The 27,570-nt window shown below is 37.6% G+C and overlaps 3 protein-coding genes across 3 annotated transcripts; all 3 read right to left on the bottom strand.

The window, feature by feature from the left end:
* Positions 1-283: 283 nt before the first annotated feature.
* LOC112026539 (IAA-amino acid hydrolase ILR1) lies at positions 284-6,449 on the bottom strand. Its single transcript, XM_024059226.2, has 5 exons — positions 5,934-6,449; positions 2,116-2,241; positions 1,712-2,026; positions 1,018-1,146; positions 284-920 (listed from the first exon to the last, which is right to left on the bottom strand). The coding sequence occupies exons 1-5, from the start codon at positions 6,282-6,284 to the stop codon at positions 543-545; spliced, it is 1,299 nt and encodes a 432-aa protein (XP_023914994.2). The 5' UTR covers positions 6,285-6,449; the 3' UTR covers positions 284-542.
* Positions 6,450-9,086: 2,637 nt separating this feature from the next.
* Positions 9,087-11,288, bottom strand: LOC112026558 (IAA-amino acid hydrolase ILR1-like 7). The gene is made up of 4 exons (XM_065779939.1): positions 11,142-11,288; positions 10,570-10,884; positions 10,014-10,142; positions 9,087-9,681 (listed from the first exon to the last, which is right to left on the bottom strand). Exons 1-4 carry the CDS (start codon positions 11,223-11,225, stop codon positions 9,307-9,309), a joined length of 903 nt encoding a protein of 300 aa, XP_065636011.1. The 5' UTR covers positions 11,226-11,288; the 3' UTR covers positions 9,087-9,306.
* Positions 11,289-22,444: 11,156 nt separating this feature from the next.
* LOC136070254 (uncharacterized) lies at positions 22,445-27,110 on the bottom strand. The gene is made up of 3 exons (XM_065779961.1): positions 25,389-27,110; positions 23,260-25,220; positions 22,445-22,844 (listed from the first exon to the last, which is right to left on the bottom strand). The coding sequence occupies exons 1-3, from the start codon at positions 27,108-27,110 to the stop codon at positions 22,445-22,447; spliced, it is 4,083 nt and encodes a 1,360-aa protein (XP_065636033.1).
* Positions 27,111-27,570: the final 460 nt, after the last annotated feature.

Raw genomic sequence — 27,570 nt, forward strand, 5'->3', positions numbered from 1 at the left:
TGTAGGACCCATGTCTTTGTGCGCAACTTGGTTTGTAATTAGCTCAACATAGCTGCAGTGAACTAAGTCCAATCCACCAAACTACAAGCATAAGGCTTGGGGTCCTTGTTTCTATTTAGGCCTAGGTACAATTTCCTAACTAAAAAAAAAAAAAAACCCACACACTTCGTCTGAAGTAAAATTTAGTTGCGGTTCTTTTAAGTATTGTGCCTTAGGTTATCCAGTGAACTTCAATTATGAGCTTAAGACTAAAATACTTCAATTATGAGCTTGCATCGGCCAATTAATTGTAATATTGTTTGCATTGGATTGGTCAATGCATCTATGGAATTAAATTAAATAACTGTACTTTGTCGACTTACAAAATTTTACTTGATTTTGGCGGACTTTAGGCTTTACTCTAACATTCATCGCAATTTAATTTTATGATTGTCATTGTTTGATGCTAATCACGCTTCTGATGTTCTTGACATCATCTTCTTGTTTTTCTGTCATTATCTCCAGCTGAATCCAAAACAAATCCCAAGTTCCTTATTGTCAGGTTAGTAAGTGCCAACAACATGGTTATCAAAGAATGTGATTGCAACAGCAGCATGAAGAGCGGCTCCTATTGGAAAAGCCTCTTCATCAATAACAAAATAAGGAGAGTGCAATGGCTGGTCGGATTTCACAGTATCATTCATAATCCCAAGTGCAAACATTGCTGCAGCACTCTTCTGTGAGAAGAAGCTGAAATCCTCTGCTCCCGTAGACACCGGTAGAAGCTGAACATTGGATTGCCCAACTAGAGATTCTCCAACTTTCTTTGCATGTTCATACAATGCCTCATCATTAACCATTACAGGATAAGGCAGTGGTGTGTCTTCCTTGTAGTCCAATACAGCTCTACATCGATTCACAGCTGCTTGTACTTCTATGACCTGCAAGTGGAACACATTAGATGTTCACTACTTTTTCTTTCAACTGAATGGTAATGGTGGAAATGAATGAAGGTCAGACAAGGAATGCATGTTTCACCTCTTTGATCCTTTGCTTGACGTAGGAGAGACCTTCAGAGGTCAAGCTCCTGTAAGTTCCACCAAATTTCACCGACTCTGGAATTACATTTCCTGCTTGGCCTCCCTCTATGAATCCAACTGTCACCACCTATATGATTCAAATTTAAGCTCTCACGTTAATTGGCACCATGAGGCTGTGGATGTAAATGGATTGATTAAAGATATAAAAGCCATATCGCATTTCAAACCAGACATAGCAGTTCTTTTATTAAAGAGCAATGCTGCTTTTATAAAATTGTTGTTACAAATCCACCCACAAACCCATCTCTATCTTTATTGTCACATCGTAGTTATCAAACATGTACTTGACTCTCAAATCAGTGATAGAGATGAGTGTTTGTGAAAGGAAATTTGTTAAGTTGACAGGGACAATATTTTTCATAATTTTTGACATGACTTATTGTAATTTGATCATCACTTTTATCTAAGTTTATCATTAAAACTACTTTTATTATGTACCAATCACGATAGGCTATGTCAACAAAAAAAAAAATGTTGTCTCACTAGTCCTTAAGACTTATTGTTGTAAAAATAGCATTACTTCATTGTTAACGCAATTCATTGTAAGCTGCTGCTCATCTTACCCAGCAAGTGGTGAAATCATGCCAAAAGAAAAAAACCAGTTTCAAAATATTGGAAGGAAAGAGATTTACATTGGCTTCAAGGGGATTTGTCTCTCTAGACACAATTTGTTGGAGAGCAAGGACTGCAAAGACCGCTGCAAGAATTGGATCCTTAGTCATATGTGGGGCTGCTGCATGTCCCCCTTTTCCTTCAATGGTAGCGGAAAAGAGCCCTGCACCAGCAAGCACTGGACCAGGCCTCGAAGCAATAACTCCAGAGGGTATTAATGGCAGAACATGCAATGCAAAGATGGAATTGATATCGTCAAGAGCACCATCTTGCAACATGTGGTAAGCACCAGCATAACCCTCTTCTCCGGGCTGGAAAACAAGCTTCACGGTTCCCTTAAGAAAGTGTAAGTTGAAACAATATGTATAGTTAGCACTCATGGTTCATATTCTTGATGATTAATTTAAAATGCCTTTAAATTTACCTTCAATTGGTCTCTTTTTCCAAGGAGTAATTTGGCTGCTCCAAGTAGCATTGCTACATGAGAATCGTGACCACAGGCGTGCATCTTGCCATCAATCTTGCTCTTATGCTCCCACTCCACCAATTCCTTCTCAATGGTAAATGTTCATTTCAATGTTTCATACAATGAACATATATAAAATCAAAGAGAATAACATAACTACGCAGAGCATGAAAATTAACCATTAGCTACATCAGTTGAGCAACTGGCATGTCATTTTAAAGGAAATCCATGTAATGCCCTGCTTTAGTAAGGACTAAAGCTAGGGTAAAACGTTGATTAGGTGGCTGTGGGTGAAGAGTTTAAATGATATGGTATTATGTATATTAGCATAGATTTTTTAAGACAATAAATCTCTCCACCATAAAAATGACTATTTCCATATCAAACCAAAAGGAGAGGATCCTTTCTAGGAAGCTTTTAGTTGATGTTAGGGATAATACAAATTTGAGTTTAAATTCAGTAAGTATGTGGTGTAATATCCTCTACTTCCAACATACCACATTAGTATTTCACAAATTAATGAATAGAACTGTCATACAAAATCAATACTCATTAATACTATCTGAAAATCAGAATATTCAAATTAGGAATCTAAACTTGCCATCGGCCTCACTGTCACTGAGTTCGACAACCACACCATTGACCATGACATCCATGTTGTCCTCTACAACCTCTGCTTCAATGGCCAACAACCCATCCTGGCCATCACTTTTGGAAGCAGTTCTTGCCAGATGGCCCAAATCATAAAATCCCAAAACAAAACCACATATGAGTTAACCACGAAAAAAAAAATTGGTTTTAGGCATAATACTTTTTTTTTTTTTTTAATTATAATAAATAAGATATAGTTTCAATTAATAGCGTCTACTCCATATAATAGAGTTTTAGGCATCACTCTAATTAGAAGAAAGAAACTAATCGATTAAAAGAAATGCAAAAAATACAAAAGTTGTGAATAGATTCCTATCATTTTCAAATAAAATAGCAACCAATCAAATGATGAAATAATAATAATAATAATAGCCAACAATAAAAACATCAGTAATTATAAAAGTAAAATTTGTCAAAAATTTTGTACCATTGACGATTGATATTTAGTGAGGGGCGTAGGTCTGTCACTCCTTCTTTGGTTTATTTAAAAAGTTATATAAATCATAGTTTACCATTTTAACAAATATAGATAGTAATGCTATATAAAACTATACATTTAGAGTCTCTTCAATATAGTTATATAATGAGTTGAAGGAAGAATGAAGCTAAACTTTTTCCCAACTTTTATATGAACTTATTATTTTCCCCTCATTTACGGTAAGTTTATTTATTTTATATGTATGATAAAATTCAATCTATGATGTTAATTTCATGATGATTGTTCTTTATCATTAGATTAAAACATTAATTAGTTTTTTTTTTTTCCTCTGTGGACGGGGTTCGAATCTCAAACTTTTTATTCAATGACAATACCTTTTATCAGTTAAACTAACTAAAACCTAGTTAATATGTTTGCTTGGAGGGATTTTAGGGATGATGGAAAATTTAGGAGAGAAAAGTGGAGAGAAAGAAATTTTAGTGAATGTTTGGTCAGGAGGGAGAGTGGAAAATTTTGTGGTGGAGTAAGGTGTTTTCTCCCTAGGCCTACCAAAAAGTTCTCCCCAAAATGGGGAGAAAGCTGGGTTGATTTCTGTAAAATGTTGCCTCAGCCATACTTTTACACTTTTACCCCTCTTTAAACAACAACTATGCTACAATGCCCTCATAATGCATCATTTTTTTTTCCCACTAGGTTCTAGTATTTCATAATTATCTCTATCCAAATCTTCCTATTTTGTTTTGGTTCTCTCTCTCTCTCTCTCTCTCTCTCTCTCTCTCTCTCTCTCTCTCTTTTTATATATAATATAATAACAAGTAAAAATAATAAAATATAATATGTATGATGTGTAAATTTTTATAAAATGTTATTTTAATAATTTTAATTAATAAAAAGTAATATTTTTATTATATAATGAGTATAATATAAATAATTTCTTACATATTACGTAATAAGGGTATAAAAGTAGATTTACATAAACTAGATTTTCTATTTTTCAATTTTTCTCCTCAACCAAACAAAAAAGTTTTCTATCCCTCCAACCAAAATTAAATCTTTTTTATTCTCTTACTTTTCTATTTCCCCAACTAAATAAATCCTTTAGTGAAAATGAGTCATATCTTTTTTTTTATTTTTTATTTTTACAAGATAGAATTTATACTCTAGCCTAATTTAAGTATATATATGTGTAAACCTCTCTCTTGGAGACTTGAACCTCGGCCATTGCCTCCCACACCCCACAAACACTTATACTTGCAGAGTGACTACCACACAAAGGGTGCGCGGTGGTAAAATAAGTTATATCTTCAATGTCACTAGAATACAAACCATCATTAATAAGAGGACCACGAAGTTAGTAATATGTACACATGAGTTTACACTAAGTGGAGGCCCAACTAATTAACTCCAATGAATCACAAAAAAGAGTGCAAAAAAAAAAAAAACCAAAATTGGTACATTATGAAGAAAATTTATTGGATATTTTAGGAGTATCTAAGTATATATGTGTGTGAACCTCTCTCTTAAAGACTTGAACCTCAGCTCTTACCTTCCACACCCCACAAACATTTATACTTGCAGAATGATTACCACACAAAAGGTGCGCCGTGGTAAAATAAGTTATATCTTCAGCGTCACTAGAATACAAACCATCATTAACAAGAGGACCACGAAGTTAGTAATATGTACACATGAGTTTACACTAAGTGGAGGCCCAACTAATTAACTCCAATGAATCACAAAAAAGACTGCAAAAAAAAAAAAAACAAAACCAAAATTGGTACATTATGAAGAAAATTTATTGGATATTTTAGAAGTATACTTCCTCCCCTCGTAGAGATATTCTTTCACGTAAGAGTGAGAAAAATTATATAGTTCCTATAATAGACCGCATCATTTATTTAATTAAAAAACTCTCACTTAGTTAAAATAACTGAATTTTCAGTTAACTTTTTTTTTTCTGCCTAGATAAATAAACTCTTATCGTGGACAGATTTTAGAGAAGGAAGCTTTGGAAACGGCTCCGTTCACCATCTTCGGACTATCGCTGCCTGATGACACCACATGGGACTGTAGCTTTAGCTTTACATTTTGTCTGTTCAAAAAAGAACAGACACTTAGGTCTAAAGTCTAATCCATATGCGTGTCAGTGGGGGTTTGTATATGTCAAACTCGCGTAGACATACCCAAATCTAAATCAATTTCATAATTTATTTATTTGTACAATACTTATTAGAAATATATATAGTTAAATGATTAAATTTATCATATTTTAATAATTTAAACTTTTAGAACAATCGGTAATTTAACATAATATCAAAGCATAAAATCTTAAATTCGATCATTATTTCATTCACTCTACCTCCCATTTAAATTTTTATACGTTAGACCTCATCTATTAAAAAGTTAGTTTCAATCTACACACGGGAGAGAGAATATTAAAAATATGTGATTAAATTTACTATATTTCAATAGTTTAAACAAGAATTGCTAATTGCGAATTTAACAACTGCACTATACTAATCTGTTGGGCCAAAAGAATGTTTAGTTCAAACATAATTGATCAAGAAGACAAGAACAGAACTGAGTCCATGTAAAAAAAAAAGTGTCCAGCATTCATTGAGTGTGTACATGTGATTATTCATAAGCCAAAAGAGAGAGAGAGAGAGAGAGAGAGAGAGAGGGGGACCTGCAAAGGAAGGGCATCCATGTCAGCTCTAAGACCAAAGAAGGGTTTCTCACCGGACCCAACAGTAGCCACCACACCAGTCTTGGCCACAGGCCACTTGTACTCAATCCCAAGCAAGTCCAACTCGGCCCTTATGAGCTCACTCGTCTTGTGCTCTTCAAATCCTATTTCTGGGTACTCATGGATTCTCCTCCTAACACCTCTCATCCACTCGAAGAACTCTCTCTCCTTTGCTGATTCCAACAACTCACGAGTCAACGACCCCATATCCGATCCTAAATCAGCTTCTGATGCCCAAGGTTGGTGCAAGAATATTGTCAATGATAGCAATAAGCACAAGAGTAAATCCATACTGACTTGATTGTAATTGATTTTTGGGGTTAAGAGTTTTTTTTTTTTTTTTTGGCTCACCTGGATTCTATCTAGATATAAAGAACCCGGCTATGGCTACTTTGTTTTATGTGATTGTGAGCCTCGAGGTTGGTTCTTAGTTCTTACGTAATAAATGGAAATATTGTTTAGGCTCTATTTTGTATTTGAGTAAACAAGTGTGCGGGAGCATTTTTTATTTATTTATTATTCATTCCAGGCTCCAGCTGCCTCTTTTGAGTTTTGACTCACGCTTGCTCTACACACCAGTTCACTCGTTTCACACACTTATGTGACGTTTGGTACAGGGTAATGTTTTAGGATTCTTAGGAATGTTTAAAGATTTCCATGTTTGGTTGCAAATCATGCTAGGGAATCAGATGCCAGGAGAATCTGGATTCCTCCCTTAAACCCCTCTCAGTAGGAATGTGGATTCCCTTTAAAACAGGTGGGAATCCAGATTCCCAAGCTTAAAGGAAATTGTATATTTTATAAATTGACAATTTTAACCCTTTTTTTTAAATGACTTGGTAGTTCACATTCAAATTTAAGGATAAAATTGGAAAAATAAATAATTCATTTAAGATTCCTGGAAATAAACCAAACATAGGAATAGCTACATTCTTAGGAATGTGATTCCTAGAATGTGATTCCTAAGAATCACATTCCTAGGAATCTGGATGCCAGAAGTAATGTGGATTCTCCCGTACCAAACGCCACATTAACATTTTCTAGAAAAATTATCTCATTTTTTATTTTTATTTTTTATGTTTAGTAGCAAGCAACTTTAAAATAAATTAAAAAATTATTTGTTGACTTTCTTTATTTAATGGCATTTTAGAAATTAAATAACTTCATCTTATGCTAAGCTAAATAAAAATTTTAAAAATAACGGTATTTTTTATCGAAGAAACAAACATAACGTACATAAGAATAATAACAGTTTTAACGTTTTTAATATAAGAGCGGTGTTTTTTTTTTCATACAGTGTGTTTTAATAAACTAAAAAAAGTGAGTTAAACTTACGTTTTTCCATAAAATCACACAGTGTGTTACTTGCACACTGTTTGAAAGAGAGGTTTTACTTTTACCCTTAATTTGAATTCCCCCGTCACAAAGTAGAGAAAAATGCTACATTAATTAATGGGTGTGGCCTTGGACCTACGGCCATGCGGTGCGGCCCAGAATTAAATAGCCGAAAGATAGGGGAATTGGTCGGTAGGATTAGTTTGGGTTTGGGTTGAATCTTTTATTAGGCTTTGATTTGATGATTGTAAGCCCAATCCAGCCCAGCTCCAAATTTTAACTTTTGTACCCTTGATTTCGAGAATGGGTTGGGTTTGTGCCCATTATCAGGCATATACCAGTTTTGGACATTGTGCCCATATCCTAATTGAAAATATTAAAGTCACAAACTATTTTACAATTTTTTTTTACAAATTGTCAATATAATAGGTGGTTTTGTAAAAAAAAAAAATAATATATATATATATATATATAATAGGTGGTTATTGGTAATTATATATAATAGGTGGTTTTGTAAAAAAAAAAAATAATATATATATATATATATATAATAGGTGGTTATTGGTAATTAAAAAGGTGATATTGATGGTGGAATTAGATGAGAATCACTAGTAATTTGCAACATTAACAATTTGTAAAAATATTATAAAAAATGCATGTAGTATTACTCTATTCTAACATGTTCAATGCACTAATGCATTAAACACAGACCATGTCCTTGTGTCTAAGCTAACTCGTGTACTCATGCATCATCATGTATCTTACTCAATCCATGGCACGTCTCTCTTATTATGCCCATAGTTTTTATTATGTGGCAGGTGACACCTCTCAATGATCATCACAATTCATGGGCCTTAACAATCAGATGACCACCTAGTTTATGGTCATTTTATCTTCTTATTTGGTATTTTTTCTCTTCTTTTTCACTATAAAAGGGAAATTATCCTTTTAGTGGAAAGTGGAAACCAAAGAATATAAGATAGTTTCTTATTTTTTATAAGTAAAAGTTTGAGTGTCATTTCTTCTTCATCTTAATTTGTTATGATGTTTTAATTAATAATAGGAGGAAAATGAAAATTGATATAGCTCATTTTATAAATAGGTTACTTTTTAATAGCCCAACATTTAGTATCATAAAGCATAACTAATTGAACAACAATTTTATAAAAAAAATTTCCTGTATTATATGATCACACTATACTTTTGATGCGCTTCTCCACTTCATCTACCATACTCTTATCCTATGATTCACATCATTTTCAATCTCTCAATCTTTATGAATTATTGATATAAGATATCGAAAATTTTAGTTCTTTAGTATCTATTGACTATCAAGTCTTATCACCTTCTAAATTCCTCAATTTAAGGGAATTGGTTTTATTTTTTTCCAAATCCTCTCAAATAATTTCCTCCTCCACCCAAATACATCAAATAGGGGAAGGGTAACACCCCCATCAATGCCTTCCTTTCAACCAGTATCCGTTTCTCTCCTCTCCCTCCATCCAAACAGTAGGCAATCTGTAAGTATCTCTTGTTGCCCAGTATGTGCCTAACCAAGGAATCACTCTTTCATACCTCAACCTCTACCTGTTAGCTACTTCTACAATAATCCTTTGGGTGACTAAAAGCCCATGTTTTCTTAAAATAAAAACTTTGATAGCAGTGACACCTAGCTAGCAAACTATTCCAGTTGATACTGGTAGTTAGGAATAAAATGTATAATTTGAGATTTGGTATGGACATTTCAGAACAATATCATTACTCAGAAGGCAATTTCCCAAACAAGTCTGTTGAGAATTGAGATTTTCTTTCTGTACAAGCATGTACAAGTACGACTATAAGTGGACAGAATTTCAGGGTTTATTACATTCTATATTCATGATCTTTCCTGTCTATTTGGTGAATCAGATAAAATTTGAATAACACATTATTTTGCTCTATGGTTTTCCATTGTTGCTGGTCCAACATGCCCAAGTCTCTAACTAGTCTCAAGATGGCCATCCAAGTAAGAAATGGCCACAGCAGCATGGAGAGCTGCTCCAATGGGAAGAACCTCCTCATCAATAACTAAGTGGGGTGAGTGCAAATTTTTATTTGATTTCAGCGTTTCATTACTCACCCCAATCATGAAAAATGCAGCTGGAATCTTCTGTGAGTAGAAGCTGAAGTCTTCTGCTCCCATAGTCATTGGAATAAGTTGGACATTGGGTTCCCCAAGCAAGCTTTCTCCAACCCTTTTTGCTTGTTTGTACATTGCTTGATCATTAACAGTTGCAGGATAAGGCTTCAGTTTATCCTCCAAGAAGTCTATTGTAGCATTGCATTGTTGCACTGCTGCTTGCGTCTCGATGACCTGTTAATTACAATTGTTACCATTCTCTTCTATCTCAAATGGTAGATTTCATGCTCAAAAGAAGCTCCATACTCCCTAGACATTGTTCAAGACAAACTTCCAAGGAAAAGTAGCTGCCAATAGTCACTACTCATTAGAATAAATTAAGCAGCTTAATTAGGGGAAAGGAAGTAGCCCTTGCTCAACGATATTTTTAGAAAGTTACAATTAACACCCCTGTAGTATGCCCTAAAAATTCAGAAGACCTTGCAATTTGGTTTGCAAACACTTAGCTCCCTTATACTTACATCCGTTAGTCAATTTGTTTACTATTAGAATTGTGTCAAAAGTACCTCTTTAATTCTTTGCATAAGGTAGGATAGACCTTCTGTACTCATGCTCCGGAATGTGCCTCCAAATCTCACCGTCTCTGGGATTACATTCCCTGCTTGGCCACCCTCAATGAACCCAACAGAGATCACCTGTAATTCGTAAATGTTGAAAATGAACACAGACAAGAAAATGCTATTAGGTTTCTACTTCTCATACTGAATTTAATTATCCACTAGCAGAAGTACTCATAACATGTCTGCCAAAAAAAAAAAAAAAAAAAAAGAATGGAAGATATAGAAAAATCACAACAAATAACATGTATGCCTTTGAACAGGAACGTCTCTGTTTCCATTTCAATTGAAATAGAAAGAACAAAAATTTTATTTCCTAAATTTGACAGTGTATAAAGTACTATGTAATTTTAAATTTCACATGACTTGATACTGGATACACAATTAGATTTATTATAATTAATCTAAACCATTAAACAAATTCATTTCCCTTGAAGAGGACCCTAATACTTTTCCCTATGGATCATTATACAATTCAATTATTCAAGAATGTGAGGAAAATTACCATGGCCTCTAGAGGATCTGTTTCTCGGGAAATAATCTGTTGGAGTGAAATGATAGCCAATGATGCTGCAAGTACAGGATCTCTAGTTACATGGGGATTTGCAGCATGCCCACCCTTCCCTCGAATTATGGCTATAAACCTGCCAGAGCCAGCAAGCATTGGACCAGGTCTCGAACCAATGGTACCAGTGGACATTTCTGGTAAAACATGTAATCCAAAAATGGCGTTAACCTTATCAAGAGCTCCCTCTTTTAACATATAAAAGGCTCCAGCATGACCCTCTTCTCCAGGTTGAAAAACAAGCTTAATGGTGCCCTTTGAAATAGATTTTAGACAATGCAATCAGCCAACATTATCAAAACAATATATATATATATATATATGTGTGACTTTAGTGGGGGTGGGGGTGGGATAGATATGATAGGATTTGAATTTATGGCATTAATTCCATGACAATTTCTCCTTATCATCAAGTCAAGACTTCCATTTTTTGGACTAGTACACCAAGCCACCAATAAGGTTCTTTTAATTCTTCATTGTTGATCCTAATGTTTGTGTGATTGTTGATTTACCTGCAATTCACTGCTTCTTTGCTTAAGTAACTTAGCAGCTCCGAGCAGCATTGTTACATGAACATCATGGCCGCAAGCATGCATTTTTCCAGGGTTCTTGCTCTTATACTCCCATTCTACCAATTCCTTTCAAAAAAATACAATTAATTAATTCAAGTACTTGATTACAAATGAAGGTTTCACTTTTGAACAAAAGTAAATCCTAAGTTTAAATAACAGGAAAAAGAAAATAAACATTTGGTATAAATTTTGGTTCCATCATTATTTGCCGTCCAAACAAATGTATTCCAGCCACCCTTCCCTCTCCTCGCTTCCCATCTCTCTCCACTACAAAGACACCCTTAACATGGGAATACTAAATTATGGATGGGGCAGCTTCCATGAGACAGGTGGGAAGGCAGCGGTATCAAAATTTGAACTCATTGTTTTTGTTTCCCATAACTTTTGATACTTTTGAGCATGTAAAGCTGAACTTGTCCAAATTGCCAAACTTTTGCAGACTTCCAAAGATCCATTTCTTACATTACATGCATATGGAATTTATTTCCAAAGCTAATCTTGCCTAAAATTGTCTTTTCCATTACCAAAACTATGAAGAAAGAATTACTTGCAAGAAAGAATTTCTATAACCAAAATTTGCACTTATCTTCTTGTCATGATTCAAAAGGAGTTTAAAAAAAAAAAAAAAAATTATAAACTACTACATCTTACTGCAAATGAATTTTTCTATCTTGAAATTAAGAGCATTGTGCATTGGCATTGAATTAAGCCATAGCTAAAACTTTCATGTCTAATCCAAAAATTTAGCCCACAATATGATAAAACTTGTTAGGATTGGTGCTCTCAAATCCTATTGTAAGATGCTATGTATAATATTAAGTGTGACATTGTGTTTGACATTATGTATGACTTAATATTATGTTTAATAAATTTGTTTTATTATTATCTGAAATAATGGTAACATGAATATTCAGACATTATCATATAGTCCATGAGATGCATAGTATGTGATTTATGTGAAGAGTCACATAAGATATAAATCACAAGTTCTTTGTAAACTCAGAATTATAGTTCGTAGTCGGTGATGAAATTGGGCATTTCATCTGCGAAGACTATAACATATCAACTACGATGATTTGTCTTGATCATGGAAGTGGAGACTTCTAGTTGATGTGTTAATATGTTTTAAGAGTTAAGACATATTGAACTGGACCGCTGTGAGATTTATTATTCTCCTAAAGACTGTCAAATGAATAATAAATCTCACGACTTGTATTTGCATGAACTCTTAATCCTGAGAGAATAATGAACCTGATCATGAGGTGTAGGTTGTTTTGATATATCAGGAGTGAGATCTACAGTTTGGTCAAAACCTCAGTATGTTGGGCAGCCACATTTAGTGTTGATGGAACATGTATTCTCAAGATGGAATTCATAGTCTCTTAAGGAGATATAAATATTCCCTTGAGATAAGTTTAATGGGTTTGTTATTCAAAGAGTTAGGCCTAACCACTTTAGTGAGACTAAAGTATATATTTATGGAATTGGATTTCATAAATATATAATGAATAACATTAAAGGATAAACCGGGTACTCAAGGATTAAGATGTAGTAATTTACAAAGTGGCAGTCTACATTAATGATTTGTATTACTATGAATATTTTATGAAGGGGTTGCATGTATAATAAAGTCTTGGGATATAATTTATATATAAGACCTAGAGTGCAACTATTTTTATATAGTGGTATTAAAAAATAGTTAATGGTAACTTTGGACTTGTCAAGAGTTGACAGAAAAGCCCAAGGCCCATTGGATCTAGTGTCCTATTGGTCCCTTTTGGTCCCACTCCAAGCCACACACTTAAGCCCAATGGTAAGGCCCAAAAGGCCAGCCCAATTAGATAAATTGGTTAGATACAAAGGGAAAAACGTACAGAGAAAGAGGAGAGAAAAACATCATAAAAATGGTGTGGATGTGAGTTTTTGTCACTCACAAGTCATCCCTTTGTTACCAATTGAGAGACCACACATCTTGGGCGTTAGTGGAATTGGAGTGAAGATTAAAAGTAGTCCCAAGTGCTTCAATCTTCAGTTTTGAAATTCATCGCTTCAAGGTACACTCTCTTGTTTCTCTAATTCTGAAATTTATTTTGCGCATGTTATCAATAACGAATGAAGTAGATCCGTTTTAAAACTTATTTTCCGCTGCACTTATCTTTATATCCATCAACTATTACTACTGGAACTGTCATAACTACTCTCGTCATTATACTCATCTATAGCCTTATCTATACTATCACTAGACGAGGAAAGTACAATGTCTACCATCTTAACAGGAAAACTAAGGACAAGAAAAAGAGAAATACCTGTATCTAGGATGAAGGAAAGCTATAGACGCGAGAAGCTTCTAGAGGAGTATCTAGGACGAGGAAGGACAAGGGAAGAAATTTCAAAAATGAAGAGGGTACCGGAGGTATTCCACTATTTATAGGGAACAAACTCAGGCATCTGAAGTGACGTAACCAAATCAGCAAGAGACACGTGGCATACTCCTCGGTTAGATCAATCGACGAGATTTTTCCACCAACGAGCTCATGACACGTGGCACACCAATCTGCTAACGACACACGTCCTACATCTCTTTGGACGACCCATGGACAAGGGGGCAACTGATGATGCCATAAAATACTACCTCTAAAATCGTCCATATGGCTCGTCCCAGGAAAAACTCAGAAGGAAGGCCGCAGCCACATTGCCTCGTCCATACCCGTCAAGCCTCGTCCGTCTTAGATTGGGAGAGGACGGATGGGGCTGCGTTCGTCCCAAAGGACGGACGAGGTAAGCATGTTTATGCTGAGGCACGTCCGCCCTTAAGTAGGGACGGACGAGCCAAATATCCTAAACTTAGAACCTTACCTATAAACCGAAGCTTCCATTGTTTGTGATAAGACACCGGTTCAGATAAAGTAAATTCCATGGAAGTTATGGAAGTTACCTCCGACTTTGGTGAATTCCTCGACAATAGGAACGGTTATCAGAGCAAATAACCGTTTCATGCCCTATATAAACGCTTCTCTACGTAGAGGTAAGGGATTCTGATTTTTTCTTTTGGGAAGGGAAGAATAAGCACTTAGAAATTTTTTCCTCTCTATTCCAACCCACTAACTTCATCATTAGAGGACCATAGGCTGGCCTCCACCGGTCTTTTCTCTGATTGAATTTGGTTTTACAGGATTTAACTCTCAAGATTGTCGAAGTCCAAAGATTTTCAACCCATTGATTTTCTAGAATTATCAGTTGCTATTCATGGTTACTTGTTGCTCATGCTGTTCATATATGTATAACTGCTTTGAGTTAATCTTCACTCTATGTTGCTCTGGGTTAGACCATTTTACCATTGTGGGGTTAGGTTCAAGTTGAGAAATTATAAAACAAATATTTAGGCCTTAAGTGTGTATGTCCTATTAGATGACAAAGACATCCCGTGCTGCGGAATGGTCTGCACAATTAGAAGAGCAGTTCATTATAATCTTGTTAGAAGAAACAGGTAAAGGGAACGTTCGTAATAGGATAATAAAAAAAGGTCGTGGGCAAGCTATCACCGAGGTGTTTAACAACCGAACCGGAAAACACTATAGCCTCGAACAAATAAAAGGAAAACTTAAACGACTTAAAAAACAATACAATTTGTTTTCCGAACTGATTGGTACAACCAGAATGGGATGGGATCCTGATATCAACTCTACAGCGTGGTTAAATGCAACGGAGGTGAGTGTTATACATTTAATAAATTTCGACGCCGTTCATTCTTTTAATTCTTCATGTAAACAATCTCATATATACCAGTGTCTCTAATCCCGTGTATACCATATAAACATAAACACACATACAAATAAATATGTATAAACTCACATAAACGTAAACATACACACAAAAACTTAAATATGAACATAAACACACATAAAGGCTCGATTTAGCACACCAAAGTAACTTACGAAATTGTTTGAAGTGTTTATATTTGTCTATTTTTGTTTGTTTTTGTTTATGTTTGTTTATGCGTGTTTATGTGTATGTGTGTTTATATTTATTTGTTTTTATGTATATAAACATACACACATACATAAACATGCATAAATATAAATGAACACATACTCATACACACACATAAACATTCACATACACACTCATACACATGCACATACATAAACATAAACATACACACACACACACATACATAAACATAAACACACATACACACACACACATAAACATAAATATACATAAACACACACACATACAAATACAGATAAACATACATACACATACACATAAACATACATACACATACACATAAATATACATATACATAAATATAAACACACATACAAATAAACACGTATAAACTATCATAAACATAAACATACACACTCATACACATGCATAAACATACATAAACATAAACACACACGCACATACACATAAACATACACATACACACATATAAACATACACATACACATACACACTCATACACATACACATACATTTTTAATTCTCGCCTTAGGCCTCAAAATGTCTAGGGCCACCCTTGTTCAAATATGGTTTCTATGGCTTATTTTGATTTTACAAAATTGTTTTACCAATATTGCACTAAACACAAGACCTTTCCAAGCCTAAAACCTGATTCTTAGGAACTTCATACAAATATAATTCTAAAATTACTAAACTTCTCACTAAAAATCATTTTATACTCCACAAAAGGTTCCTATATACTGTTTTTGAATTCCCATCATGAACACACCAATTTTTCGACATCTTAGAGACCCATTTTGAGAACTGTTGGCCAGCTTCAATAGGAGTATAAAAACCTTGTTTTTATATCAAAATGAAAAACATCCGAAAGTTACTCATATCCCAACTAAAAAGATGCTACGGCTAAAATGTATGTCTAAAACTATGTACTTTTGGTTTCAACAATCTCATAGAATGCTTAAAATCCTAATTTACAAAACACATTATAGCAACATAACTCAAAAACAAACAAAGCTCTAGTTTTTTTTCTAGTTTTCTCAACACCAATCCAAGCAATCTAAACCGAAATTTGGTATTTTTATTTTGAACCCACTAAACTTTTTAACTAATCCAAACTCTTCACAATCAACTCATAATAATCATAATCAAACCATTTTGCCTTTTCAATGCTTAATTTGTTAGAAATATAGATCTTATCTTAAAATTTCTTGGTTGGCCGAAAGTCGTAGGATCTTTTCTTCCTAAGTGTGTTTTTTTTTTTTCCTCACAACCTGCGATAGGAATGAGTGAAGAGGAAAGGATGTGTGTGTGTTTTAAAAGGTTATTGGGCTTGGGTTTTACTAGTCGCCCTTATCGAAAGCTTTTTAGCTCAAGTCTTGTAACAAAGGACATTGGACTCCTAATAAGATGTATTTCTGAAAATTCTTGTACAGCTCCAATATAGACTTCGTTGTTCATTGTTTCAGCTCAATCGTAGACTAGGTAATAATATTTTACCTTGTGATTTTCGTCTGAGTCTCTGAAATGTATGAGGAACAAGAGATTTATAGACATGTGAAAAAGAGAGAACAACAGATTCAAATAAAAGAGAGAGAGAGAGAGAGAGGGTATGAATTTTTGGGAAAAAAAAAAAAAAAAAAAAAAAGGCTGAGATGAATATTTGGTTTTAACTATTAAAGAACTCAACAAAGTTACTGAATTTTTTTTTTGGTAATCGTACTTGCCAGTATTAAAGAGTTAAAATATTTTAATGGCACAAACACATAAACATAAACATACACATACACATACACATACACACACATAAACATACACATACACATACACACTCATACACATGCACATACATAAAATACACACATACATAAATATAAACATAAACATAAACACACATGCACACACGCATAAACATAAACATAAACATACACATACACATAAATATACATATATATAAATATAAACACACATACAAATAAACACGTATAAACTCACATAAACGTAAACATACACACACGTAAACTTAAATATAAACATAAACACACATAAACGTAAACATACACACTTATACACATGCACATACATAAACATACACACATACATAAACATAAACACACATGCACATGCACATACACACATATAAATCTACACATACACACATATAAACATACACATACACATACACACTCATATACATACACATACATAAACACACATACACATACACATACATTTTTAATTTTCGCCTTAGGCCCCAAAATGTTTAGGGCCGCCCTTGCTTAAATATGGTTTCTATGGCTTATTTTGATTTTACAAAATTGTTTTACCAATATTGCACTAAACACAAGACCTTTCCAAGCCTAAAACCTGATTCTTAGGAACTTCATGCAAATATAATTCTAAAATTACTAAACTTCTCACTAAAAATCATTTTATACTCCACAAAAGGTCCCTATATACTGTTTTTGGATTCCCAAGCTTTCATCATGAACACACCAATTTTTCGACATCTTAGAGACCCATTTTGAGAATTGTTGGCCAGCTTTAATAAGAGTATAAAAACCTTGTTTTTATATCAAAATGAAAAACATCCGAAAGTTACTCATATCCCAACTAAAAAGATGCTACGGCTAAAATGTATGTCTAAAACTATGTACTTTTGGTTTCAACAATCTCATAGAATGCTTAAAATCCTAATTTACCAAACACATTATAGCAACATAACTAAAAAACAAACAAAACTCTAGTTTTTTTTCTAGTTTTCTCAACACCAATCCAAGCAATCTAAACCGAAATTTGGTATTTTTATTTTGAACCCACTAAACTTTTTAACTAATCCAAACTCTTCACAATCAACTCATAATAATCATAATCAAACCATTTTGCCTTTTCAATGCTTAATTTGTTAGAAATATGGATCTTATCTTAAAATTTATTGGTTGGCCGAAAGTCGTAGGATCTTTTCTTCCTAAGTGTGTTTTTTTTTTTTTTTTTTTCTCACAACCTGCGATAGGAATGAGTGAAGAGGAAAGGATGTGTGTGTGTTTTAAAAGGTTATTGGGCTTGGGTTTTACTAGTCGCCCTTATCGAAAGCTTTTTAGCTCAAGTCTTGTAACAAAGGACAATGGACTCCTAATAAGATGTGATAATTCTGGAAAATCATTGAGTTGAAAATCTTCGGACTTTGACAATCTTGAGAGTTGAATCCTGTAAAACCAAATTCAATCAGAGAAAAGACCGGTGGAGGCCGGCCTATGATCCTCCGATGATGAAGTTAGTAGGCTAGAATAGAGAGGAAAAATTTCTAAGTGTTTATTCCCTTCTCAAAATGAAAAATCAGAATCCCTTACCTCTATGCGGAGTCGTGTTTATATAGTGTATGGAACGGTTATTTGCTTTGATAACCGTTCCTATTGTCGAGGAATTCACCAAAATCGGAGGTAACTTCCATAACTTCCATGGAAGTTACTTCATCCGAACCGGTGCCTTATTACGAGCAATGGAGGTTTTGATCTATTGGTAAATCATGAATGCTTGGCTCGTCCGTCCTTAACTAGAGGTGGACGAGCCTTAGCATAGCCATGCTTACCTCGTCCGCCCTTTGGGACTGACGAGGCCTCGTCCGTCCTTATCTGGCTTATAACGGATGAGGCAATTTGGCTGTGTCCATACTTCTTTCTTTTTTCCTGTAGACGAGCCATATGGACAATTTTTAAGGTGGTATTTTATAGCATCATCAGTTGCCCCCTTGTCCATGGGTCGTCCAAACACAAGTAAGATGTGTGCTAGTAGCAACTTGGTGTGCCACGTGTCAAGAGTTTGTTGGTGGAAAAATCTCGTCGATTGATCTAACCGAGGAGCATGCCACGTGTCTCTTGATGATTGGGTTACGTCGCTTCAGATGCCTGAGTTTGTTCCCTATAAATAGTGGAATACCTCCAGTACCCTTTTCATTTTTGAAATTTCTTTCCTTGTGCTTCCTCGTCCTAGATACTCGTCTAGAAGCTTCTCGCGTCTATAGCCTTCCTTCATCCTAGATCCAGGTATTTCTCTTTTTCTCGTCCTTAGTTTTCCTGTTAAGATGGTAGACATTGTACTTTCCTCGTCTAGTGATAGTATAGATAAGGCTATAGACGAGTACAATGACGAGAGTAGTTATGCTAGTTCCAGTAGCAATAGTGACAGTAGTGGGGGGAATACCACGGACGAGGAGTACGTCTCTGGCGTCCCTGGGCTTCCTGTGGAAGTTTTACAGGAACAGCTTAGGAAGGCCTCAGGGTCTCAAGCTGGTACTTCGTCCACTGCCCCTCGTTCTGGTCCCTTAGGCGAGGAAGAGAACTGTATATAGTTGTGCAATAGATATCCCTTCCAAGACGGACGAGCAGAGACTGAAAAACCTTAGAGAGTGGTACCAAATCCCAGACGAGTTTAACCCTAGGTTGCCCGTCCGAGGAGAATGGTGTTGCAACCCTCACTTCGGGATTGGCGTCTATGAAGCTTACCTCTTGGGGGGTATAAGATTCCCTTTAAACGCCTTTACTAGGGAGTTGTTAGTTAGGTTAGGTTTAGGAATATGTCAATTCAACCCAAATGCATGGAGACTAATCGTCTCAATGTAAGTTTTTTGGGGTGAAGTATTTGGAAGGGACCGTCCTCTTACTGTGGACGAGTTCCTTTACTACTACAAACCTTCAGAGATACACCAATCCCCTGGCTTCCATCAGTTTACAGACAGGGGTAAAGATTGTAGGTTGATCAAGTCCTTGGCCTCGTCTGACAGAAAATGGAAGATGAAATTTTTCTTCGTCTCCAGCTTCTGGGCTGGAAATCCTGTAGACGTTGGTCGGGACTCGTTTGGCCGTTATACCGGGGACCTAGGAAACCTTCGTCCTGTAGGTAAGTTGTTCCCCTTTTTCCTTTCATTTTTGTCTTTATATTTATTTATTTATTTATTCTTAATATCAACGGCCAATTAACAGGACTCTGTTTTATTTCAGCTGTTGAACGTCCGTCCTTAAGTAAGTTTTTCTGTGACCGCGTCCACAGAGCTTGTGTTCACGTGGATAGAGACTTTCACTCTTTGGTCTCGCTTAGACGCCTTGCCAAGTGGGGCTTGGGTCCTAATCCATCCGATGAAGCTATCGCACACGAGATCACAGTAAGAAGAAGTAAGTCTCAAGTCTTCAACGTCTTTGAACTTTGCTCGTTTTGTTTTAATTCTAAAGGTGTTTTTATCTTTTTTCTTTTTTTTTTTCTTTTTTTTTTCTTTTTTTTTTTTTAGAAATGGCAACAATGAAGGGGAACAAAGGAAAAGATGTGGCTGCTGAGGGGGATCGTCCTGAAGGCGATGTTCAAACTCGTCCTACGACTGGGGAGAAGAGGAAAACATTGTCAAGGAATCTGGACTTGGGAAATCTCCCCAGTCGTCGAGGCAAAAAAGTCAAGCCCAGCTCGTCCCAGGTGATCAAGCCTACCCCTCCCTCGTCTCAACAGCCAGTGCATGTAGTTGATGTGGACTCGTCCACTCCAATCGAGACCACTCCGTCCCAGACCACTCCGTCCAGGACTGTGTCAACCCCGTCTCAGCCTTCCAGAACGGCCCCTTCCAATATCATTGAGAATGAGGACCTGGCCTGGGAACACTTTAAGAAGGTTGTGACAGACGAAGACATAAATGCTTGCTATGATATGTCCCTTAAAGATTTTGAACACTCTGGTGTTCATGATCTTTTTAAGGTAATACTTTTATCTCGTCTTAAGCAATGATTCATTTTCCTTCCTCGTCTTTTTTTTTTTTTTTTTTTTTAACTTGTTTCTTTTTTACAGGGCATGTCAAAGTTTATAGCTGCGTCTAGGCAAGCGACGAGGTTGGACAAGACGAGGATCCTGCTAGAGACGAGGGTCCAGGAGCTGAAGGTTGAGGCGAGGCAATAGGCTGAGGTGGCTACCAAGACCACAGACTAGGTTAAAGAGTTGTAGACATTGGTTGAGGAGCTGCGAACCAGTGCTGCAGGGAAGGACGCTCGTCTTGAGGCCCTGCAAAAGGAGAATGACGAGTATGGCACACTTCTTTCCAATGCGAAGGATGACGTAGTGGCTGAGTTTAAATCGTCCAAGCAGTATACTGAAGTTTTGGACACTAATTATGCAGCAGGATTTGAGGATCTTAGAAGTGAAGCTGTGGAAAGGTTCCCTGACATTGACTTCAGTTCCATTCTTCTTAACCTGAACGCTGCTGCCACTAGTTCTCTCGTCCAAACTGGCTCCGATGACGTCAATGTTGAAGACGACGCTACAACCTTGCCCCCTCAGGACGCCCCCAATGTTTCTCCCTCTACTTGAAAGATTTTTTTTTTTTTTTAACACATTTCTATTTGGTCCAGTTTGTGACCTCTATGTAATTTGAATACATTTGCCTCGTCCAAGGTTTTAGGACGAGGTTTTAAACAATTATCCTAGTTTATTTTGCAAGGATTTCTTAATGTTAGATATACATTCTTGTCTCAATATTATTTTCTTGTGGCATATGTATGGACGAGTTTCATTTATTTTGTTTGCTTGACTTCGTCCATCTTTTATATATGTTTGTTTGCCATTTTCATTAGAATTTCAAATGTAGTTCATTCATGTGAAATGGTAACAATCAACATTACTGGTCTGAGGACCTGTTGAAAAATGAAAAGAACCAGCTTGCCCTGTTCATGGACTTGGCTGACTTTTATACTGAAGGCTTTTCATTTTACTCGTCCATGGACTGGATTGTTTTAACAAAAGCCTTAATGGGATTGAGTCATACATTTCTATCATCCATGGCTTAATATGCACTCGTCGGTGCATTCTTGCCCATGAATTAGACGTAGTGTTTTACTTCGTCCATGGTATGGACGAGCATGTTTGGGACTTAAATGCAATTAGCTTTAAGTACTGGCCTTGCTTCATCCTCTGATCTGGACGAGCATGCCTTCATGTTTTTCCCTTAGAAAAGCTCATCATTGTATCCCTGCATTCAGAGAATTATCTCATGTCTTTTAAACTTTTCAAGGGTGAACTTCAAACGAATGTAGTATGGGAATGAGTGAATTTCACAACATTATGTACATTCCACGAATACCATTCATATCATAAGTATTGTTCAAAGACGAGGCAGGCACCTTATAGGCCCATGCCTTTATTCAAACATAAACTATAACGTCGTCCATAAATTTAACATAATAAAGCCACACCAAATAACATAATAATAAAGTTCAGTTGCTGAGCTCGTCCAGGCTGTCATTCTACTGGTAATACTTCCTCAAGTGTTCCACATTCCAAGGATGTTCCAACTTCCTCCCATCAAGGGCTTCTAAGTAATAAGATCCTTGCCTTTTGCAGTTGACGACTCTGTAGGGGCCTTCCCAATTTGGTCCCAACTTCCCATGAGCTGGGTTCTTTGTTACTAAGGAAACCCTTTTTAGGACGAGGTCCCCTATGTTGAATCGCCTTGGCTTTACCATTGCATCTAGGGCTGTCCAACCCACCCGCCCACCCGCCCGTACCCGACCGGCGTTCACCCGATCCGACAGCTCCGGCGGTCGGCCGCGGGTCCCGATCTCCAAAACCCGACGACCGGCGGGTCGGTTTCGAGTCCCATCGTTCAAAACCCGTGAAACCCGACCCGCTCGAAGACACCAAATTCTGGCGATTTTTCCAGCGATTCCGATGAGTTTTCAGCTTGATTTGGCATATTTCGGCGACCAAAACAGGTAGATCCGGCATAGATACTGCAGATCCAGAGATTTCCGGCACGATTTGGGAGAAAAATAGTCGGATTTGATGAAATCTTCATCGGAACTTGGCCGGATCGGGCGAGATCTCGCCGATTTTGGCTGTTTTTTGTGTTTTCCGTCGGGTTTCGGCCTCACCCGAAACCGATGGCACCCGCCGGCGAACTGACCCGCGAAAACCGACCCTCTTACCGGGTCAGTTGCGGGTTGAGAATCTGCAACCCGATCGTCTACGGGTCGGTTTGCGGGTTGGGCACAAACCCGACCCGCCCGACCCGTGGACACCCCTAATTGCATCATACCGCCTAGCCATAAGATTTTTATACCTTGCCATCCTTTGCTCAGCGTCCGTCCTTACCTCGTCTATCAAGTCGAGGTTCAGACGTAGTTGTTCTTCATTAGCTTCGTCCTGGTAGGTCGTCACCCTATGATTGGCCACGTGCACTTCCGCGGGTATAACTGCTTCAGTTCCATATGCTAGCTTAAAAGGAGTCTCTCCCTTAGGAGTTCTCACTGTTGTTCTATATGCCCACAGAACGCCTGGAAGCTCATCTGGCCATACTCCCTTAGCCCCCTCAAGCCGAGTCTTGATTATTTTCAACAAGGATCGGTTTGCAACTTCTGCCTGGCCATTAGCTTGCGGGTGGGCTGGTGAGGAGTAGTGATTTTGAATTCCAAAGTGTACGCAAAAGTCTCTGAAAATTGCATTGTCAAATTGCCGTCCGTTGTCCGATACTAGCACCCTAGGTACTCCAAATCTGCACACAATATTTTTCCACATGAAGTTCTTGACATTTTGCTGTATGATGTTAGCCAAAGGTTCTGCTTCTACCCACTTGGTAAAATAATCAATACCAATCACAAGGAATTTCATTTGCCTTATACCCAGTGGAAATGGACCTAGGATGTCCAGTCCCCATTGCGCAAAAGGCCACGGGGTCGTCATTGGAGTCAAATACTCTGATGGTTGCCTGGGGACATTGCTAAACCTTTGGCATTGATTGCAGACCTTGACGTATACCTTAGCGTCAGCTTGCATATTTGGCCAATAATATCCCGCACGTACGACTTTGTGGATGAGCGATCTGGCGCCTGAATGATTGCCACATGCTCCCTCATGAATTTCTCTCAATATGTAGTTTGCTTCGTCTGGGGCCAAACATCTGAGATAAGGCTGGGAAAAACCTCTTCCGTAGAGAATCTCGTCCATAAGAACATACCTGGCTGCCCTTGCCCTCAGCTTTCTAGTTTCGTCTTTTTCCTCCGGGAGTCGTCCGTCTTTTAAGTACGACATAATTGGAACCATCCAATTCATTCCATTTTCCACCTGTTGTACTTCTGGGATGTCTATACTTGGCATATACTGGATTTCATCAAACTTATCTACGGCTTCGCTTGACGAGGCTTCTTTTGCCAAGGCATCAGCTTCCATGTTCTCCTCCCTTGGGATTTGAACGAAGTTAACTTCTTCAAACTTTTTAACAAGGCGCATCACTCTGTTTAGATACTTCCTCATCCGCTCTTCCTTGGCTTCAAACTCGCCATTCACTTGGCCTATGATTAGCTGAGAATCTCCCAGGACGAGGAGTGACTCTACTTCAACGGACTTGGCCAATTCCATCCCTCTGAGAAGAGCTTCATACTCGGCTTCATTATTAGTTGTCTGGTACTGCAAACGAACCTTGTGTTTTAATTTGTCTCCCTCTGGAGATTGTAACACCACACCTACTCCTCCCGCGTACTGTGTAGATGAACCATCCACATAAACCACCCACTTAATGCTTTCCTTCTCACCCACCTCGTCACAATTCAAAGTAAACTCTGCAATGAAATCTGCCAGGGCTTGAGCTTTTTTGGCATGCCTCAGTTGATACTTTATGTCAAATTCACTGAGCTCGACGGCCCATTGGATCAAACGTCCTGCAGCCTCTAGTTTGTTCATTACCTTCTTGAGTGGGTGATCTGTTATGACATTAATGATGTGAGCCTGAAAGTAATGCCTTAGCTTTCTGGAGGCTGTTATCAATGCAAAAGCCAATTTCTCCATCAACGGATATCGTCCTTCTACTCCCCTCAGTGCTCTGCTGGTATAGTACACAGGCCTTTGTACCTTGTCTTCCTCCCTTACTAATGCTGAACTCACAGCATGTGGGGTAACTGCCAGATATAAATACAACTCTTCCCCTTGCACGGACGGGCTTAACAAAGGGGCCTTGGTGAGGTATGTCTTCAAATCTTCAAATGCTTTCTGACACTCATCATTCCATTCAAATGCTTTTTTAAGAACCTTAAAAAATGGCAGGCACTTGTCAGTAGCTTTGGAAACAAACCTGTTGAGGGCGGCAACTCGTCCGTAAGTGATTGGACTTCTTTAACATTGCTCGGAGGCTTCATATTCAATATTGCTTGGATTTTATCAGGGTTTGCCTCGATTCCTCTGTAGGAGACCATAAACCCAGGAATTTTCCTGATGATACTCCAAAAGCACATTTGCTAGGTTTAACTTCATATGATAATGCCTCAATGTATTGAATGTTTCCTGCAAGTCGTCCAGATGCCTGTCTTCGTCCTGAGTTTTTACTAACATGTCGTCTATATAGACTTCCATATTCCGCCCGATCTGTGGACGAAACATATGATTGACCAACCGTTGGTATGTTGCCCCAGCATTTTTCAAACCGAAAGGCATCACTTCATAACAAAATAATCCCTGACTGGTGACAAAGGACGTCTTCTCTTGGTCTGCTTCGTCCATCCGAATCTGATTGTACCCAGAGAAAGCGTCCAAGAAACTGAGTAATTTGTGGCCCGCAATAGAATCTACCAGCTGATCAATGCGTGGTAACGGGTAACTATCCTTTGGGCAAGCCTTGTTTAGGTCAGTGAAATCAACGCACATTCTCCACTTGCCATTCGCCTTTTTGACCATAACTACATTGGCCAACCACTCAGGATAGTATACCTCTCGAATGAACTTTGCCATAATCAGCTTCTGAACTTCCTCCTTGACAGCATTGTCTCTCTCTGGGGCAAACACCCTCTTCTTTTGTCGCACTGGCTTGGAGGAAGGGCATACACTCAAACGGTGGGTAATAACACTAGGATCTATGCCCGGCATATCTTCGTGACTCCATGCAAACACATCCTTATTTCTTTTCAAAAAACAAATGAGATCTCTCTTGATCTTTGCTTCCAAATCTGCTCCAACCCTGGTACACCTCTCAGGGTTATCATCATCTAAAGGAATATCTTCCAACGCTTCAATGGGTTCTGCCACCACTTTCCTTTCTTCGATATTCATTGCTTGAACTTGCTCGTCCGCAGCCAACATGGCTAGATAACACTCTCTTGTTGCTAATTGGTCTCCCTGTACTTGGCCTACCCCGTGTTCCGTTGGGAACTTGACTGAAAAATGGTAAGTGGATGTAACTGCCTTCCACCTGTTTAAAGTTGGCCTCCCAATTATTGCATTGTAAGAAGACGAACAATCAACTACGAGGAAATTCACCTCCTTGGTTACTTGTTGCGGATATGCCCCCACCGTCACTGGTAATGAAATACTACCCACAGGTTGCACCTTCATTCCACCAAAACCTACTAGGGGGGAGCTTGTTGGACGGAGCAAGTCTCGTCCTAACCTCATCTGCTGAAAGGCTGGAAAGTACAAGATATCAGCAGAACTTCCATTATCTATCAACACCCTTCTAGTCTTGTAGTCCGCAATAAGGAGAGTGATGACAATAGCATCGTCATGAGGGTGATGGACTCTCTCTGCATCCTCGTCCGTGAAGGTGATCGCCTGCTCGTCTGTAGTCCCTGCACTCGGTGATCGTCTAGAGAGCTGAATGCTCTGCACTGCTTTCAAGTATGCTTTCTTTGACTTAGACGACTGTCCTGAAGAACTTCCCCCCAGAATGATTCTTATTTCTCCAAGCAGTGGCCATGACGATTCTTCTACCTTGGTTTTCAATTTCTCGTCTCTGTGATCTCGACCAAGGAAATTTTTTAACTTCCCTTGTCTGATGAGATTCTCAATCTGCTGCTTCAGATCGAAGCACTCGTCCGTGTCGTGCCCGTGATCTCTATGGAAGCGACAATACTTATTTCTATTGCGCTTATTGGGATCTCCCTTCATCTTCTCTGGCCACTTTAAGGAAGGCTCATCTTTGATTTGCATGAGGACTTTCTCGAGTGGCACGCTCAAAGGAGTGTACTGTTGGTTCCTTGCTGACGGACCTGCCCTCTTTTCTCCGTCTTTCTTATCCTCCGTTCGTCCCTTCTTTGGACGAGGACCCTATTCGAAATGACGAGCAGGATTTGTTTTCATTCTCTCAGCCCTCTTCCTCTTCTTAGCTATAATCGCATCTTTTGCGTTCATGAAGTTTTGGGCTGAATGGACGAGTTCAGCCATGGACTGAGGTTCCTTCTCATAAAGTTTATGTATAAACAAATCAAAATTGACTCCATTATGAAAGGCTGCCAACAGTAGCTTATCATCTACCTCGTCCACGGTCAGGGCTTCCCTATTGAAGCGTGTGATGAAGGAATGCAAGCTTTCATTCTCCCCCTGTTCTATCGTTAACAGACTGGAAGTAGATCGTCTATGACGCTGACCCCCTATGAAGTTATTAACAAAC

Source organism: Quercus suber, unplaced genomic scaffold (assembly GCF_002906115.3).
Source record: "Quercus suber isolate HL8 unplaced genomic scaffold, Cork oak 2.0 scaffold_221, whole genome shotgun sequence".
Taxonomy (NCBI): domain Eukaryota; kingdom Viridiplantae; phylum Streptophyta; class Magnoliopsida; order Fagales; family Fagaceae; genus Quercus; species Quercus suber.

Excerpts from the sequence above, each read along its gene's own strand:
- LOC112026539 (XM_024059226.2), bottom strand. The coding sequence starts at position 6,284 with ATGGATTTACTCTTGTGCTTATTGCTATCATTGACAATATTCTTGCAC. Across the intron at positions 2,242-5,933 it reads TGGATGCCCTTCCTTTGCAG|GAATTGGTGGAGTGGGAGCA; the intron begins GTCCCCCTCTCT and ends ACCATTGAGAAG. Across the intron at positions 921-1,017 it reads TCAAGCAAAGGATCAAAGAG|GTCATAGAAGTACAAGCAGC; the intron begins GTGAAACATGCA and ends TTCCACTTGCAG.
- LOC112026558 (XM_065779939.1), bottom strand. The coding sequence starts at position 11,225 with ATGCATGCTTGCGGCCATGATGTTCATGTAACAATGCTGCTCGGAGCT. Across the intron at positions 10,885-11,141 it reads AAAGAAGCAGTGAATTGCAG|GGCACCATTAAGCTTGTTTT; the intron begins GTAAATCAACAA and ends TCTATTTCAAAG. Across the intron at positions 10,143-10,569 it reads CAGATCCTCTAGAGGCCATG|GTGATCTCTGTTGGGTTCAT; the intron begins GTAATTTTCCTC and ends TACGAATTACAG.
- LOC136070254 (XM_065779961.1), bottom strand. The coding sequence starts at position 27,110 with ATGCAAATCAAAGATGAGCCTTCCTTAAAGTGGCCAGAGAAGATGAAG. Across the intron at positions 25,221-25,388 it reads ATCATCAGGAAAATTCCTGG|GTTCTTAAAAAAGCATTTGA; the intron begins GTTTATGGTCTC and ends CCATTTTTTAAG. Across the intron at positions 22,845-23,259 it reads GCTGAGCAAAGGATGGCAAG|AATTTGGTGTCTTCGAGCGG; the intron begins GTATAAAAATCT and ends AAAAATCGCCAG.